The sequence below is a fragment of the Megascapheus bottae genome, chromosome 25, assembly GCF_031878675.1.
Source record: "Megascapheus bottae isolate mThoBot1 chromosome 25, mThoBot2.hap1, whole genome shotgun sequence".
NCBI lineage: Eukaryota > Metazoa > Chordata > Mammalia > Rodentia > Geomyidae > Megascapheus > Megascapheus bottae.
Window position 1 is genome coordinate 3970057 of NC_143533.1, and position 17955 is coordinate 3988011.

Sequence of the window (17955 nt, forward strand, 5' to 3'; positions counted from 1 at the left end):
CAAGGAGCAGTCCCTGATCTTTCTTCTTAGAAGGGAATAGATGAAGGAAGCTGAATACTCTGGAGATAGACTATTAGTGACTCTGAAAATGAAACAATGAAATTATTCCATTTAAAACTGCTTTGAGAAGAGGGAAAAACAGATAAGTGAATGGAATACATTGTAAACATAAGTGAACATACCAATGAAATCCCCACATACACCACTATAATTAACTGTAAGCTTAAAAAGAAAGTGAGGAGACCATAACTACGGAACTAGTTTGGTTTATTCACTGAAACTTGTACTTTCTCAGAATGAATTTCCTCTACAAAACTACACTTGTGAGGTCAAGAAATTTTTCTGCAAACTTAACTTGACTGTGCTGTAAGACAACTGAGCAAAGGCCACAGAATGTATGCTGATTAGGTCACCAGCACTGTCCACACAATGGGGCAAGATCTGATGACTTTGCTTACAATTACCAAAAACAGAAAAATGTAACCAATGAGCATACAGTTTCTATTTTTGAAAGAGGAAGCATATTTAGCTTATGAACTTATTTACCTCACTAGGCTCCCGGCTCCCTCCCCCCTTCCCAAAGCCTTAATTTATTTCACTTTTTTTCAAAAACCAAAATTCAAGACTTAAGAAAACTGTAGCTGGGCAATGGTGGCTCATGCCTGTAATCCTACCTACAAAGGATGCTAAGATTTAAGGATTATGGTTTGAAACTAGCCAGTCAAAGGCAGGAAAGTCTGTGAGACACTTATCTCCAATAAACCACTCAGAAAAAGCCAGAAGCAGTACTGTGGCTCAAGTGGTAGAGTGCTAGTCTAATAAAACAAGCAGAGACAGCCCTCAGACTCTGAGCTCAATCCCAGAACCAGCCAAAATGAAGAAAAAAAATTGTAATAATATGTAAGCATTACTCACTGAGTGGACATCAGATATTTAAAAGCAAAAAAAAAGCTTATTTTTTTGTGTGTATGATCTGATATTCCCCAATTGATGCCAAGGAAAATAAAGTAGCTAAGAACATACCTGATGAGGTCAACTAAAAAATATAGCTTTTGATCCAGGCATGATGGCTCATGCCTGTAATCCTACCTACTCAGGAGGCTGAGATCTGAGGATTGAGGTTCAAAGCCAGCCTAGGCACAAAAGTCCACAAGTCTATGAGACTCTTATCTCCAATTAGTCACCAGAAACCAGAAGTGGCACTGTGGCTCGAGGGGTAGGGTAGTAGCCTTGAGTTTAAGAGCTCAGGGACAGAGTCCATACCCAGCGTTCAAGTCCCATGACTGACTCACCAAAAAAAAAAAAAAAAGAATGATTTGGGGGCCAGGAGTATATCGTAGTAGTAGAGTGCTTGCCTAGCATGCATGAAGCCCTGGGTTCTATTCCTCAGTACCACATACACAGAAAAAGCTGGAAGTGGTGCTGTGGTTCAAATGATAGAATGCTTGGGCACAGAGAGGTTCAGGGACAGTGCCCAGGTCCTGAGTTGAAGCCCCAGGACTGGCAAAAAAAAAAAAAAAAAAAAAAGGAATGATGATTAGGGCCAGACACCTGTAATCTTGGCTACTTGGAAGCTATGATCTGAGGATTATGGTTCAAAGCCAGATGGGGCAAGAAAGTTCATGAGATTCTTATCTTCAACTAACTACCAAAAAAGCTAGAAGTGGAGCGGTGGCCTAGGCCTAGGCGGTAGAATGTTAGCCTTGAGCACAAAAGCCCAAGGACAACACTCAGGACCCTGCACTGGCGCCACAAAAAATAAATAAATAAATAATGAAAGAAAGAAAGAAAGAAAGGAAGGAAGGAAGGATAGATACATAGATACATAGATAGATAGATAAATGGAACCTGGTATTATTATTTGGGTACTGCGAGCAGCCCTCAGAACTCATGACATATTTTCTATTTTATAGTAACTGAAAGAATTTCAACTTCCACATATTTATGACAGGGTACACGAGACAGTTTGGGCTTAAGGATGTCTGATTGCAACAGCCTATTTCCTTGGGGTAGAAGAAGAGAAAGATGTGGCAATTATTTTTCATTAGTCACATCAGCCTTTAGCAAAGAGGTAGAAATTTGTGCCAATTCACAGGATGTCCTCTACTTAAAAGCATCTGTGAAAACAGATGTAAACAGAAGCATTTAGAAACTAAAAATTCCTACTCAGTCACAATGTCATCTTTCCTTGAATCCATGACAGCTGATAATACTCTCTCTTGTTTACATTACAATGCAAATTCAATGCTGACAGAGTAGTCTCCCATGTGCCCTGAACAATATGGCTCTCGCCACATTCCAGTGGGGAAGAAGGTTTTCTTCAACCTAATGCCCTATCCTTCAGGTCACTGCCATTGTAACCCTGCAGAATAGCAAAAAGACCTGTCAAGCCCCAGCTTATGCCAACTTCATTATAAGGAGCATAGCCACAAAGTTTGAGGAAAAAAAAAATTAAAGAGGCCACAAACTAGAAGGGACAGCAATAAATTAAAAGAGAAATGAGGGTCAGGAGTTTGGCAAGCCTTGTGCTTGCCTAGCATGCACGAAGACCAGGGTTTGGTTCCTCGGTACCACATACATAGAAAAAAGCTGGAAGTGGTACTGAGGCTCAAGTGGTAGAGCTCTTGCCTTGAGAAAGTCCAAGGACAGTGCTCAGGCCCTGAGCTCAAGCCCAGGACTGGCAAAAAAAATAATAATAATAAAATAAAAGAGAAATGATACAAAATCAAAGGTACCACCATCATAATGAATAGAGAAGAAAATAAGAAGTAGTGGTACACATTTTGTAATTCTAACTATTAAGGAAGATGAAATAAATCCTGAGGATATTTAAGCCTAAAAAGAAGTGCGACCTGGGGTAGGGAACATGGCCTTAGTGGTAGAGTGCTGGCCTAGCATGCATGAAGGTCTGGGTTTGATTCCCTGGTACCACATGCACAGAAAAAAAGCTACAAGTGGTACTGTGGCTCAAGTGCTAACCTTGAGAAAGCCCAAGGACAGTGCTCAGGCCCTGAGTTCAAGTCCCAGGACTGGAAAAAAAAAAAAAGTGAGATCTCATGTCAATCAATAAGCCAATCCTGGTTCCAAGACCCAGTTGGAAAAATAAGACAAAAACAGCTGGGGAAATGGCTCAAGTAAAAGAACATTTGACTAGCAAGTTTGAGGCCTTGAGTGTAAACCCTACACACACACTCTCTCTGGCTCAGAAAGCTAATTATTCAGAAAACATGGACGAAGGGCCAAAATGGACTAACATGAAGGCAATATCTGTACCATGTAGATAAAACTTGTTAAGCCCCACTGAAACCCCCAACTGCACTTAATCAGAAATGCCACAGGTGGCAACAGACCATACCACTTTCTCCTGAAGTTGGGGATGGTGGTGGGGTGGCAGCAGTAACACTGTGTTTGTCCCAAACAGTCTCCAAGATACCTACCAAGAAAGGAGAAATTGAGTTTAGTGAAATATAAGGTCTAGCATGTAAGAAGTACATAAGAATCAAATTTTAGAATGATTTATTAAGCCAGGTTCCAGTGGCTCACAACTGAATCCTGGCTACTTGGAAGGGTAAGATCTGAGTGTTGATGTTCAAAGGCAGCCCAGACAGAAAGTCTAAAGGACTATAGCTTCAATTAGCCAGAAAAATGCCAGACTGGACACACATGACAGAAGGCTGTCCATGAGCAATAAACTGAGTGAGCATTTAAGGCTCTGAGTGCAAACTGAAATACTGTCACTGTCACACACACACACACACACACACACACACACACACACACACACACACTAATACCTTTGATCAAAGGTCAGTATTTAATCGTCCCTCCTCAACTGTACTGTCCCTCTCTAGCTATCAGCTTGCTCACTGCTTCACTCTCAGTTATCTTTCAAAGTCCTGTCCAATTCAGGACTGCATCACCCTGAGGTACTTTGTCATGTGGTTTCTCCCCACTACTCTTCTAATACTAATCTTCACCAGTCACCTAGTGTCCACTGAACCCTTAACCTCCTTGACATAACATGGCACTCCACACACTCTAGATTATGCCTATACTTCTCTCTGACCCTATGTTGCCATTCTTTCCTAGATCTGCTCTGGTTTCTGGAGCACCACTGCTTCTTTTCACTACCACACCCTTTACCATTCAGCACTTAAATGCTGCCTTCCCCAGGTCCTGTGATAGACTCTCCCTCACCATCTCTGCTGGAGCAACTCCTGCCATGGTTTCAAACAAGCATCTTCAAGTCTCCCCAACTCTCACTATCTCTAGGCTCAAACTCATTCTGATTGTGGTCCAGCTCTCCTGTCACCTAAAAGGCATGCACTCACAGACCTGCACCGCAGCTGCTCCCTGGAGCTCATCACTTGGCCCACAGACCACAGACCTCACCAGGTAAGCGGCAACATCCCACATTGTAGAACCTAACCTCACCTATCTCAGCCTTCAATCTACCCCACACCCAAGGCTTCAACTTGCCAAATGAACAATCCACTGTGCCTTCAACACAAGACCTTCTTTCTCAATCTCTACCCTGCATTCTTCCCCCAACCTGACTTTTTCCTCTGACTTCCTGCTGTTTGTTCCTACGCTTCCCATCTCCTCTACAATATCTGCCTCCTGTTCAGCTCTGCCTGCCCAGGAAACATGCCACACATGAATGGCAAGTATGATTCCATTTTCTGCTGAGGCAAATCTAGACACATACTCTAGCTGGTGACTGTCAGGAACTAAGGGAAGAGGAGAACAGGAAATGCCCTCTAACCGAGTTTCTTTCTGGGGTGATGCAAATGCTCTAGATTTACATAGTTTCATAGAGCTACATAATCTTGTTATGTTTTAAAGTGTAAATTTAGCGAGCTGTTGGTGGCTCATAGCTGTAATCTTAGCTACTCAGGAGGTTGAGATCTGAGAATCAAGGTTCAAAGTCAGGGTAGGTTGGAAAGCATAGTAAGAATGTTGATCAAGACATGTTGTATTCATAAACTGCTTTTCTTCCCTTTTTTTGTCAGTTGTTTGGTAAAACCACTAGCCTTGAGTGATAAAAGTTAAGGGAGAGAGCTCAGGCCCTGATTTCAAGCTTTAGTATATCAACATAAAAAATGAATGAATTCTAAAGTTGATGGCATATGAGTAGGACACAGAAGTTAACAACATGGACTAGTGCTCTACCATCTGAACCATGCCTCCACCCCTTGTTTTACATCTTGCTATTCCTCCAACTTCTTCTGTCCTTAAATTCAAATGATCTTAAATAAAGAGCTTAGCTGGGTGCCTGTGGCTCACGCCTATAATCCTAGATACTCAGGAAGCTGAGATCTGAGGATTGAAGTTCAAAGCCAGCCTGGGCACCAAAGTCTGCAAGACTCTTATCGCCAATTAACTACCAGAAAACCAGAAGTGGCACTATGGCTCAAGGGGTAGAGCCTTGATCTGAAGAGCTCAGAGACACCACCCAATCCCAGAGTCCCACGACTGATAAAAAAAATAAAATAAAATAAAAGGCTTACCATGCACCTACTTAGATTCTGGTACAAGCATGTTAATCATAACTAGTCATAGTTACAGGCAGGACTAGGTAAGAAAGGACTACAAGGAAATTGACTTACAACTTTACTTTGAAGGTCAACTGTTCGCTAGACAGTAGGCTACAGCTACAGGAAAGACAGAACCAAACTTCCATTTTACACTTGGACTTGGCAATAGCCCAGGGGCCTGTGTGAGCTCTAAACACACCAAGCTGCTCACCTGTGAGGAGGCCGAGCACAGTCTGCACCTGGTCCAGCAGCAGTTTCCGCAGCTCCTCCTTGCGAGCCACACTGAGGTCCTCACGGGGACAGGCTAGTTCTTCTGAGGTGGTCTTCAGCATGATCAGCCCAAGGGGGGTCGTCAGAGGGGTTTGAATCAACTGCCAGGAAAGAAAAGGTTCTAAGCAGTGTCAGACTGATAAGGTACAGAGAGGAGTCAGCAGCATTAAACCTGTGAAGAATCTCTGTATGTTTAACCTTACAGGAACAGGCTGCAATAGTCAATACCAGAAACAGGACTTTTCTAACCACTCAGAGAAACATAATCTCACCTTACTCTGAGAACAAATTTTAGGGCTGGAAACATGGATCAAATGTTAGCCTTGAGTTCAAACTCCAGTACCACCAAAAAATAATAAATTTTAATGTATTAACTTAAACAAAGAAAACAATGCACTTTTGTATCTAACATGACAACTGCTACTTTAGTCCAGATTCCCAGCAGCGTTTTGCCTAGTTAGCAGATTATTTTGCCTGGTAATCAAGTTTTACTTACAACACGCACGCGCACGCACACGCACACGCACACACACACACACACACACATGCGTGCACAAACACAAACAGGCTCTTACTATATAGCATTTCTGTAAAAGACAGACCATATACATTAGGAATGTGTATTAGTGATTAAGATATGTACATATGCATTTGTATTATCTTTTCAACATTCAAGTTGTTAAAGTCAACTTTATAATTCTCAGGTTTACATTTCTAAACTTCATGCTTTAAGAAAGTTCAGCGGCAGGTGGCTCACACCTATAATCCTAGCTACTCAGGAGGCTGAGATCTGAGAATCATGGAATCATGGTTCAAAGTAGCCTCGGCACTGAAGTCCATGAGACTCTTATCTCCAATTAACTACCAGAAAACCAGAAATGGCAGGGACAGCACTCAGACCCAGAAGTTCAAGCCCCATAACCAACAAAAAATAAAAGCTGGTACCGGTGGCTCACACCTATAATCCTAGCTACTCAAAAGTCTGAGATCTGATGAGTAAGGGTTGTGGTTCAAAGCCAACCTACGCAGAAAAGTTCCCATGAGACTCTTATCTCTAATCAACCTCTCAAAAAACCCGAAGTGGAATTGTGGCTCAAGTGTTAGAAAGCTAGCCTGAGTACAAAGAGGCTCAGGGACAGTGCCAGGCCCTGAGTTCAAGCCCCACAACTGAGCAAAAAAAAAAAAAAGCACTCTACCACTTGAGACATACTTCCAATTCACCTTATTGTGGATTTTTTTTGGAATGCAGTCTCATGGACTTGCAGGCTGGCTTCGAACCATGATTCTCTAGATCTCAGCCTCCTGAACTGCTAGAATTACAGGTGTGAGTCACAGGTTGGAGCCACAGGTACTCAGCTTCATAGGTCATACTTCAAAAGTGAAGGATTTCTTTGCTTCAGGAAAGGATGTTTCCCTGAAAAACATCCTTCCCATCACAGACCAAGGAAGCATCATTTCTGAACAAGGATAAAGAGGAAAGTCCAGGGACCAAGCAAAACCAATCTCCACTAATGTCCCTAAGTGCTATACTCTGCCTATACTACCACAGCAGTTAAGTCTCCTGGCAATGGCTAATTACTGTTTTAGAGCTACTTTCTGACCAAATTCTGAAACTACTGAAGCCCTCCATCCTTACGAAAGCACTGGTGCAGCATTAAACAGGTTTACAAAGACTTGCTGAATGGAACTAAGTAAGAAGCTAACAAAGAAGTGGGGTTTCCTCACCCTCCTGCATTGCAGAGCACAACTTGCCATCTACCCTGCCATAACATTGCTATGGCAGGTCCAAAACCTGCTCAAGACTCAGAAGTAATCACTTCTATAGTTTACAAGATAAAGTTTCCTCAGGGAGATCCTTACCTGTAAAATGTTAGTAAAAAAGTCATGGTAGAACATGGGCCAATCTTGACGTCCAATATCAACAATAACTTTGCAAAGTTTATTCCGGATAAAGTAAGGTAAGGTTTTGTGGTGAGCCAAAAGGAGTTTGGGCAGACAGCCACGGATTTCCATCTTATCCTGAGATGGGACCCCGAGCCACATTTTATTTATCAGATTCTGTAAAACAAACATGTATCTTTTAAATTAACCACCTATAAGAAAAACCTTTTTTACTCCCACGGCAGTGGCAAAAAAAGTACTTGGCTAGTAAGCTTGCGGGACTGAGGCAACTGATATAAGACTAGGTCTTGCTAGACTGTCTGGCTCTAGCTCTGTCTCTGTCTCTGTCACACACTCACACACACACACACACACACACACGCACGCACGCACACTAGGGTCAAGTATGGTGGAACAGGCCTATGATCCCAACAGGTAGAGGATGAGGAGGAGGGAGAATCACAGTTGCAGGCCAGCTCAAGCAAAAAAGCAAGATTTCTACCTCCTCAAACGAGCCAGACAAGGTAGCACACACCTATAATCTCAGATGCATAGGAAGCATAGGAAGGAGAATCATAGTTCAAAGCCAGCTCCAGACAAAGGACAGAAAACCTTATCTGAAAAACAGCTAAATTTGACCAAGGGTTCATGGAGTAGCCTAAGTGCTGCCCAGCAAGCATTAGGCTGAGTTCAAACTCCAGAAACACCCCAGAAGACATGGGGAAAGTGACCTAATTAAACTACTAGAAGTGCTTACACCTTAGAGTGAAAACAGTGTTAACAAACATTTGAGGATGAGGTATTATTGCAGGTACCACTCCTTCTCCCAAAACATTTTTTTTTCTTTAGTTATCTTTCCCTTTTAAATGGTAACATGGAGGAAAAAGCATCTGTCATCACCCAAGTTGATTACTTAACCAGACTCAACCATCCCACCTGCTATTCTTTCTGGAATTAAGAGTCAAGGATGGATAGCATCTAACCTAACAGAGGCAGCACCTAGGATGAAGACCTACCCTGAGTTCCCAATGCTTGCCAGGCATCTACACATTTAATGTGGCAACTTGCCTACAAAGGACTTGCAAGAGTATAAAATTATCTGACAACTTACCTCAAAAACCGTTAAACTGTACATCATTACATAGTCATTCCTAGTGCTGGAGAGAAAGTACAGGCAGAATCTCCAGGCTCCTACTTGCTGGGCAAAATTATTAAGAAGCTCTTCTGTAAAAGTGAAACAGCAATGAAAGAAGGTGATAAGACATATGAAGTTAAACCAAGGCTGAGTAGTCTCATGAGCATTGTATGTTTATTTTTGTCAGTTGTGGGGCTTGAACTCAGGACCTTGGCACTGTCCCTGAGCATCTTTGTACTTAAGACTAGAGCTCTACCACTATAAGCCACAATGCCACTTCTGGTTTTTGGATATAAGAGTCTCATGGGGACTTTTCTGCGTGGGCTGAATTCGAACCATGAACCTCAGACCTCAGCCTCCTGAGCAGTAGCTAGGATTACAGGCGTCAGCCATCAGCACCCGTATAATGCAAACTTTCATTACCAACTAGCAAAGCCAGCCACTGCTAGAAGGAAGAGATCACACACTAGAGCTCCTACTCAGGTGAGCACCAATGCACAGCTAAAGCCAGGAGCTTACTTTTCCTGAGAAGAGACTTTGGCACTGTTAAAGTCTTAAGATTATCATTCCACCTTCCTGGCTCTTTGGGTTCCTCAGGTTTGAGCCTCACCACTCTTCTACATTTCAGTGAAGCCTACAGTGCTAACTCCAGAGAAGTAGATGAAAAAGGCCTCACAAAGAAAGGATAGGAAAAAAAAATCACAAGATAATTCAAGTTGGCTAACCTACACACATTTAGGTCAGCTTTAAAATATCACTAAAACTTAAAAGAAAAAAAAAAAAAGTAGGGCTGGGAGTTTGGCCTAGTGGTTAAAGTGCTTGCCTAGCATGCATGAAGACCCGGGTTCAATTCCTCGGCACCACATACATAGAAAAAAGCCGGAAGTGGTGCTGAGGCTCAAGTGGTAGAGCTCTAGCCTTGAGAAAGTCCAAGGACAGTGCTCAGGCCCTGGGCTCAAGCCCAAGACTGGCAAAGAAAAAAAAAGTATCCTGAAGGCTCCTGGGAATAGCACCTCCCATATCAAAATGGTTTTTTCCTTCTCCAGAGGCTACTGACAGCACCAGCTCAAATCCTCAGGACTACAGGTATCAGAAGCCCATTGCCATGTCTCTGGAGCTGCTACACTAGCCATGACATATAACCCAACGCAGCAAAAAACAAAAAAAAAAAAAAAAAGACAACAGCCCTGAGAGATTCTACAAGTCTGTGCAGAAAAACCCATACAGGAGAGGTTTCCACCAATCCTCAAGTTGCTGCTCAGTGATGTTTCCTAGAATTTAAGCTAAATACCATATGAGATAGTCTTATTAAAAATTCCATGAGAATATGATGGCTTGTGCAGCCACCTATGCAACCCAGAGGTGAAATCAAAACAAAAAGTGAGAGGGGGTTGGAGCAGAGGCCCTCTGGGCTCTGGGCTCTTCTCAGCCACTATTCACTGTGCTGATCTCAGCAAGCCATTGCTCCTCCTGATACTTCCCCTTCCTTCACTGGCAAAGTGGCCAGATGGTTGCCTGAGGTCCTGGCCAAGCATTCTATCAGGATCTAGAGTAGTACTGACTGGCTTCTGCTGAAGATGTGTGGAGCTCTTTCAAAACCAGGTCTCTTTTCTCCCACCCCCTAAGGAAAACCTTGATTGTGTCCTAAGACCACAAAAAAGAAGGAAGAAGTAGGCCCTGCCCCATATAATAATACAATAAAGATTAGCTACAAAGAGAACTCAGAGGAGACAAGCCCATTTTGATGAATCAGTCCTCCAGCTTCTCCTTTGCATTTCAGTTAGGTATTTGAGAATCTGATTATTTAAATCTACTCTAAAATCAGCTTCAAGCCAGACACATAATCCTAGCTACTCCAGAGGCTGAGATCTGAGAATTGAGGTTCAAAGCAAACCCAGGTAAGAAAGTCCGTGAGACTCTTATCTCCAATAATCACCAAAAAGCCAGAAGTGGAACTGTGGCTCAAGTAACAGAACGCTATCTTTAAGGAAAAAGCTCAGGGACAGAGCCCAGGTCCTGAGTTCAAGCCCCATGATCAGCATCCAAAAAAAAAAGGGGGGCGGTTGGGGAACCTAAGAGATTTAGCCCAGACAGACAGCTGCATACCACAACCATTCATTTCTATGAGCTTTCCTTTTTAAAAATACAAAGTCATAGGTTTCTCATAAAAGTTCAACAGTGCTGAAATTAAGAACAAAGTATATGTATATCTGGAAAAGAAGTTCACACTTGTTCAAAAGAAAGAAAACCTGCAAATCTGCCCTTGAGCCAGCTCTGTATTCAGCAGCAGCAAAGACAGAGTCAGCACCTCAGGGAATTCCTGCAGGGGTGACCAGCCTTGACCAGCTAACAGTACCAGTTCTTTCCTTCCTGCCTGCTATAAATGATTCTTCATATAGTCATACTCACCTATCTCACGTTTTCTTTCATTGGTGGTACAATCATGGAAAAATTCTGTCATCAGACTCTCCAATGCCCTGAGGGAGGCTTCTTCTGATGCCTGACAAAGGAATTGGAAAAAAAAAAAAAATCATAAACTGCATCTCTAGTTCAGTTCCTCAGTTCCTTCCAGGGCACACCAAGGCAAGAGCAGTTAACTCTCTCAAACACCTGGGATTCTACATTCTTCAACTACATAACAAAGCCACACACACACACACCCAACACCAAAAAGGGTACCAGGAGTTTGGCCTAGTGGTACAGTGCTTGCCTAACATGCACAAAAACCTCAATTCCTTGATACCACATACATAGGGGGAAAAAAAAAGGCAGAAGTGGTGCTGTGGCTCAAGTGGTAGAGCTCTGGCCTTGAAAAAAAAAGGAACAAATAATCCAGAATACAATTTTGGAAAGGTGATACAGGGAAGCCCACATTCTCTGTCTGATTTTTTGGATGTCTGGTCATCAGCCATGTTTTGATTGAGGTCCATCACTTCCCCTGCCTGCTGTGTGGATTCATGGGATCTAGGAAGGCATTGCGGGAGTCATGTCACTTTCAATCTTACATGGTCAGCCAAAAGAGAAGAAAGTGCAGCTGAAAGTCATGCTGAGCAGGCTCACTCTAACAGCAAGGAACCAGACTCTCAGCAGAGCTACTGGGAAGGGGTAAAAGAGAAGAAGAAGCCCCATGCTCATCCTTTCCCTCTTTCTTTTCATTCAGTAAAGTAGGGAAGCTACAGCAATGAGCTTGAGCCAAAACTTCACACACAATTGGGTACAATGGAATATGCCTGTAATCCTACTGGCTCAGGAGGCTGAGGTGAGAGGATTCCCAAGTTTCAGGCAGCCTAGAATCTATAGTGAGACCCTGTCTCAAAAGAAAAATGAAAGAAAGAAAGAGAGAGAGAGAGAGAGAGAGAGAGAGAGAGAGAGAGGGAGGGAGGGAGGGAGGGAGGGAGGGAGGGAGGGAGGGAGGGAAAAAGGCAAGAAAGAAAACCTCCAACCAAGACATGTGAAAGGGTATCAATGTATGTGAATTAATGCACCTTCTATCTGGCAAATATCATGTAACCCTTTTACTAATTACAATAAAAAAAAAAAAAAGAAAACCTCCATTAAGGTGAGCTCTTCCAGACAGTGTGGGAATGACAGCTACCAGGCTACCTATCATGCAAGCTCCTGGCACTCAGCTCACAGAGAAGCAATGAAGCTGGTGGGAGGTCCTGGCTTCTGACCCCAAGTCCACCCATGGCTCCCATTTTCACAGGGACTTTTGGCAATACTTGCTTGTTTGTCTGTTTCGGTTGGTTGTAGGACTTGAAGCTGGCCTGGGCACTATCTCAGCTCAAGTGCTCTACCACTTTGAGTCCTAGCACCACTTCTGATTTTCTGGTGGTTAACGGAGATAAGAGTCTCATGGACTTTCCTACCCAGGCTGGCTTTGAACTGTGATCCTCAGATCTCAGCCTCCTAAGTAGCTAGGATTACAGGTATGAGGCAGCATTAAATCCATACAACAGATAAGATCCAACAGATTCTTGACTTTTTCCGTGCACTCCAACCTCCGTATCAATTCTTTCACTTCCGGAGCAAGCCAAAGTGAGTTCCTTCAAATCACACTTTCCATCACAACTCATGTGAAGACATCTTAAAGCAGATTCTGAAAAGGCCCTGAGGTCATGACACCCAGGTAATCAACTATCAAAGTGTATTTCCCTTTCAGTCCTCAGGCAGAGATCTGAGGACTTCATGATTCCTGGCAAGTTTTAACAGTCTCCCAGAGGACTCTGCTCCCTGCCTACATTCAAGAAACTAAGGTCCATCTCAAGAACTTGCGAAATGTACACAGCCACACAAAAAATCACAGGTAGATGCTCCCATCCAGGGCTGGCTACAGGAGCTCTGGAGTCTGATCCTCTGGCTTCCCCAGTTGTTCCTCAACAAGCACAGGCAAGCGCGATGTTTGCATGCTTAATCACCTCTCTAATTCCAACAATACCTGCCTCCCAGGGTGTTAGCAGGATCAAATGAGGTGATCCATGTAAAACTGCTACATAAACTGTAAGGCATTATCTAACTAGTAGTTATGCTGCCCTAATTTTCACTTGGTCTTAGACACTACATGAAAACAGGCCAAGGCAAGCAAGAACAATGCAAAAAAGAAGTGGTCAGGCCTACTCTAAAATCAGAGATATCCACCCTTGGGGCTTTACCACAAACATATCTACTGGGGTTTTTCAGACTCATTTTCAAAATAAAGCTATTTACATTCTGCAGAGGACTCAAAAAGGAGATTGAGAACTATGCCAAAGTCAGATAATCAGAAAAGACAAAAAAAAAAAAAAGGATGTGTTCAAAACCTGCAAAAGGTTAAAGGATCCTGGAAGATTCTCTCACTTCCCTGTCAGGAAGGCCACTAGAACCTCTGCCACTGTTTCAACAGAGTGGCAAAGCCCAAATCCAGACTGTGATGTAAAGAAGTGGTAGTATTCCACTCAAGACTACACTTTCAAGCAATAAAACACATAGAATAAGAAAACAAAAACCAACTGACACTACAGGCTAGGGATAAGCAATGTGTGACAATTCTCAAAGGGGATTCAGCCTTCATCTCCTTGAGTGTTCTAGAACACTCAAGATTCATATACTGCCTCCTATCTTGTTGAAATTTACACCTCCAGATCTGAAAAACCTAGGAAGATCAGTTTAAAACTAAGTAATATCCTGGTTTAATGGTTAAAGTGTGCAACTGGACTTAGCCTGAAATTTGTAAGATTACAGTTTCTTTTATTCTAGAAACTACTGTCACTTTCAGCACAGTGAGTTTGCACAGACATAAGTCTCCTGAATGGGATTTCCCATTGAGTAGTCAGTTCATAGAATATAACTAATCTCCCTCTTCCAAACAGGATTTTCCTAAATCCAGCTCAAGACACTCATGATTCTGTATCTACAGGGAGATACAAAATCATACACATTCTCCTTGGTGTCTTTGTACACATTCTAACAGGCAATCCTTGACCTAAAATAATTTTATTGTTTCCCAGACGAGAAAAAGCAGTTGATGGAAATCAATGTACAAATCACAAGGATATACTGATGACTCCACAGCTTAGGTTTTATTAAGGCAAATATGTTAAATAGAAATGTTATTGATATCTCAAGGTATCTAGCAAAATTACATAAAAGGTATCTCAAACTATCCAAAGCAATCATGCATTGAGTTTTCTTTCCATTACAGAGCCAAGATGGACAGGTGTTGATAAGTCAGCCAACCTTCTGATCAGGACTAAGCTTCAGTGCTACTGCTTCTCTCTGTTTAACCGGTAACCATAAACTTATATTGTGCTCTTCCTTTGGCAATAAATGTAGAGAGATTTACACTATATGGGAGTTTATTTTTTTAGGCAATAAATGTAGAGAGGCATATACTACACAGGAATTTGTTTTTTTAGGAAGTACAGTAAATAACATACTTCTTTCACAGTGTAATATAGGGGGAAGAGGCTATACAAATGCAATGTGTATTCTTGCTGAAATGTAGGGCAGTAATTAAGTTTGCAGTAGGATTGTGTATGTGTACATGCACAAAGTTCCCTTATTCACAATTTTGGCATTAGCCCATGCTGAAAAAGCTATGTTACTGGTAGACAGACTATATGATATAAATAACATGAGTTATTAAAATTTGTAATTCCGAATGTACCATTTGGAGGCCATGTAAATTTCATTAAAATAAGTCAATTAATTTTAAAAATTAAACCTAAGTGAGACAGCACACACACCAAGGAATCGATTACATATAAAGTGTGAAAAAAATACAACAAAGTCTCTATAGAATAATGTCATAATCTTGAGATCCTGATATTTTTTTTCTACCTCAAAACCAGACAAAAAGAACTAAGCAGGAGGGCCGGGAGTTTGGCCTAGTGGTTAAAATGCTTGCCTAGCATGCACGAAGACCCGGGTTCGATTCCTCGGTACCACATACATAGAAAAAAGCCAGAAGTGGTGCTGAGGCTCAAGTGGTAGAGCTCTAGCCTTGAGAAAGTCCAAGGACAGTGCTCAGGCCCTGAGCTCAAGCCCAGGACTGGCAAAAAAAAAAAAAAAAAGAACTAAGCAGGAAAGAAAGGTGACAAACTGGAACATTCATCAGATAACGCAATGTGTGTGTGTGTATTAAAAAAGCCACAGAACAGGAGATAATATGGTAAATGATCAAGAACTGATTATCACAATATAAAGTAACTTAAACAAATCAAGGGGAAGACAAATGACCTTTAGACAGGTGAAGATATTGGAGAGATCTGTAAGTAAAGTGCCCAACTTCATCAGTCCTCAGTAACTTATTAGATTCTCTGTCTCTTCCATGAACAGAAGCAAGATGACTTCCCAGATTTTGGGCCACCACAGAGCTCAGCCAGTCCCACTGTGGGAGTGATATGGTCAACCCAGCATGTCACATTTCCATGGGGACCAAATAAAGGAAACATCTCTGCAGACAGGAGAGTCAGTTTCATGCTGGGAAAACCTCTCCATGTACTCCTGGACGATATAACAGCTACTAATTAGCTCCAATGCATAAGAATACTGGTCTCAAGCCGGGCACAGTGACTCACATCTGTAATCCTAGCTACTCAGGAGGCTGAGCTCATCTGAGGATTGCAGTTCAAAGCCATCCCAAATACTAAAGAATGAAAAGACTCCTATCTTCAATTAATCACTAGAAAACAGAAAGTGGGGCTGTGGCTCAAAGGTCTGGCAGTAGCCTTAAGCTGAAGAGCTCAGGGACAATGCCCAGGCCCAGGGGTAGGATGGTAGCCTCGAGTTGAAGAGCTCAGGGACAGTGTCCAGGCCCAGAGTTCAAGCCCCCTGACCCAGGGGGGAAAAAATAATAATACTGCCCTCAAAAATTCAGAATAACAATTCTGAACACTAATGAGGCTCTAAGTTTAAATGTTAGTACTACAAAAAAAATTAATAATAAGCTATAAAGATCAAAACTGAGCAACTGACAAAACTGGAATACAGATGGCAGATGAAGCTGGGTGCCAGCGGCTCCCTGCTGAAATCCTACTCAAAAATATGAGCTCTAAGGATCAAGGTTGAAAGCCAGCCTAGGCAGGAACGTCTTTAAGACTCTTATCTCCAATTAACCAAGGAAAAGTTAGAAGTGGTAAAACACCAGCCTTGAGCAAAAAGGCCAAATGAGAGCACAAAGCCCTGACGCAACTTAAATTAATTGAAACTAGTAAGTATAACATGGTTATGTAAGAGAATATCCCTACTAAAAATCATACCAAATACAGGTAGTGGGCTACAATAGGTATAAGTCCAAATTTAACAAGGACAACTCATTATCTACGATCTCTGTCCATCTGAAATGATTTCCAAATAGAGCACTTTTTAAATTTCATCTGGTGGACTGGTATCCCACCCCCACCCCCCCACCTTGCTCCTCACTGCTCTAAGCTGGCTTGGCAGAGGCAAAGAGGAAGGAAAAGAGTGGTACAGAGGGGAGGGAAGACACTAATTTGTTCTCTCAGATGCCAGGCTTATTTTCACCCACTCTTTTTGAAATGCTACATAGGCTAAACACTAAAAACTGGGCAACAACCATATGCACTAGCAGCTTCAGCATATGTATTTTATATTTTTATTTATATACTAGAGGCTTTAGTTAGACAGCCAAAAGAGTATTATAAAAATAGTTTTTCTGCAAGAAAGTGTCCAAAATAAATGTGTAATCACCCAAGAATAGGCACTCCCTTCACCAAGCCATCTGCTTCTTATTCCCAGGTACACATCCCAGAGAATGAATGTTTTTATCTGCTAGCTTAGTCAGTTAAACTACAAGCACAGTGACTGAGCACATGAACACAAGGTATGCTACCAAGAAACTCTAAAAACAGGGGCCGGAGTTTGGCCTAGTGGTAGAGAGCTAGCCCAGCATGCATGAAGTCCCGGGTTCAATTCCTCAGTACCACATACATAGAAAAATGTTGGAAGTGGTGCTGTTGCTCAAGTGGTAGAGCTCTAGCCATGGGGGAAAAAAAAGTCCAAGAACAGTACCCAAGCCCTGAGTTCAAGCCCCACAATTGGCATAAAAAAAAATTTTTTTTAATTTTTTAAAGACAGAAGTGGCTCTGTGGCTAAAGTGGTAGAACTCTAGCCTTGGAAAGCCCAAGGATCTCAGCTCAGGACCTGAGATCAAGCCCTAGGACTGGCAAAAAAAAAAAAAAAAGAAAAGAAAAGAAAAGAAACGAAACGAATTCTAAAAACAGGTCCATAGACTCTTCAGCCAGAAACAACCCAAAGAATAGCAAGTCCAACTTCACAACAGCAATGCTAAAGCTCAGGTGACATACAGGCATGACACTGACAGACCACACTGTAAGAGCATGCTGCAAATTTAAAACTGCTCCTATGTAATTTCATTTCAGTTGCTATTACCAGCTGCCCTGTTTAACAGCCAGACTTTCTTGTAAAACCGATTCCACCCTCATCCTGAATGACACTGCACTGATCCAGAAATTAACAGTTCTGTGATTTTAGCCAAAGCTCCAGACTGTGTTCTAAACAGACTACTGGGATGGGGAACAGATAATTACTTCCTTCCCTCCCAGGATCTAGGCAGTGGCTCTTAAGTCTCAAGAACCCAAGCACGGTTCAAGTCCAGTGACTTCCTGGTGA

The 17955-nt window shown here is 42.2% G+C and overlaps 1 protein-coding gene across 2 annotated transcripts in view; it reads right to left on the reverse strand.

Moving 5' to 3' along the window:
- Xpo6 (exportin 6) overlaps positions 1 to 17955 on the reverse strand; it is a 74794-nt gene that overhangs the window by 41588 nt on the left and 15251 nt on the right. For both annotated transcript variants that reach the window (XM_090357883.1, XM_090357882.1), the window contains exons 2-6: positions 11233 to 11323; positions 8800 to 8912; positions 7668 to 7865; positions 5749 to 5908; positions 3356 to 3433 (exon numbers count right to left, since the gene is read on the reverse strand). In XM_090357883.1, coding sequence (XP_090214009.1) covers positions 3356 to 3433; positions 5749 to 5908; positions 7668 to 7865; positions 8800 to 8912; positions 11233 to 11323 — 640 coding nt within the window. The remainder of the gene's footprint in view (positions 1 to 3355; positions 3434 to 5748; positions 5909 to 7667; positions 7866 to 8799; positions 8913 to 11232; positions 11324 to 17955) is intronic.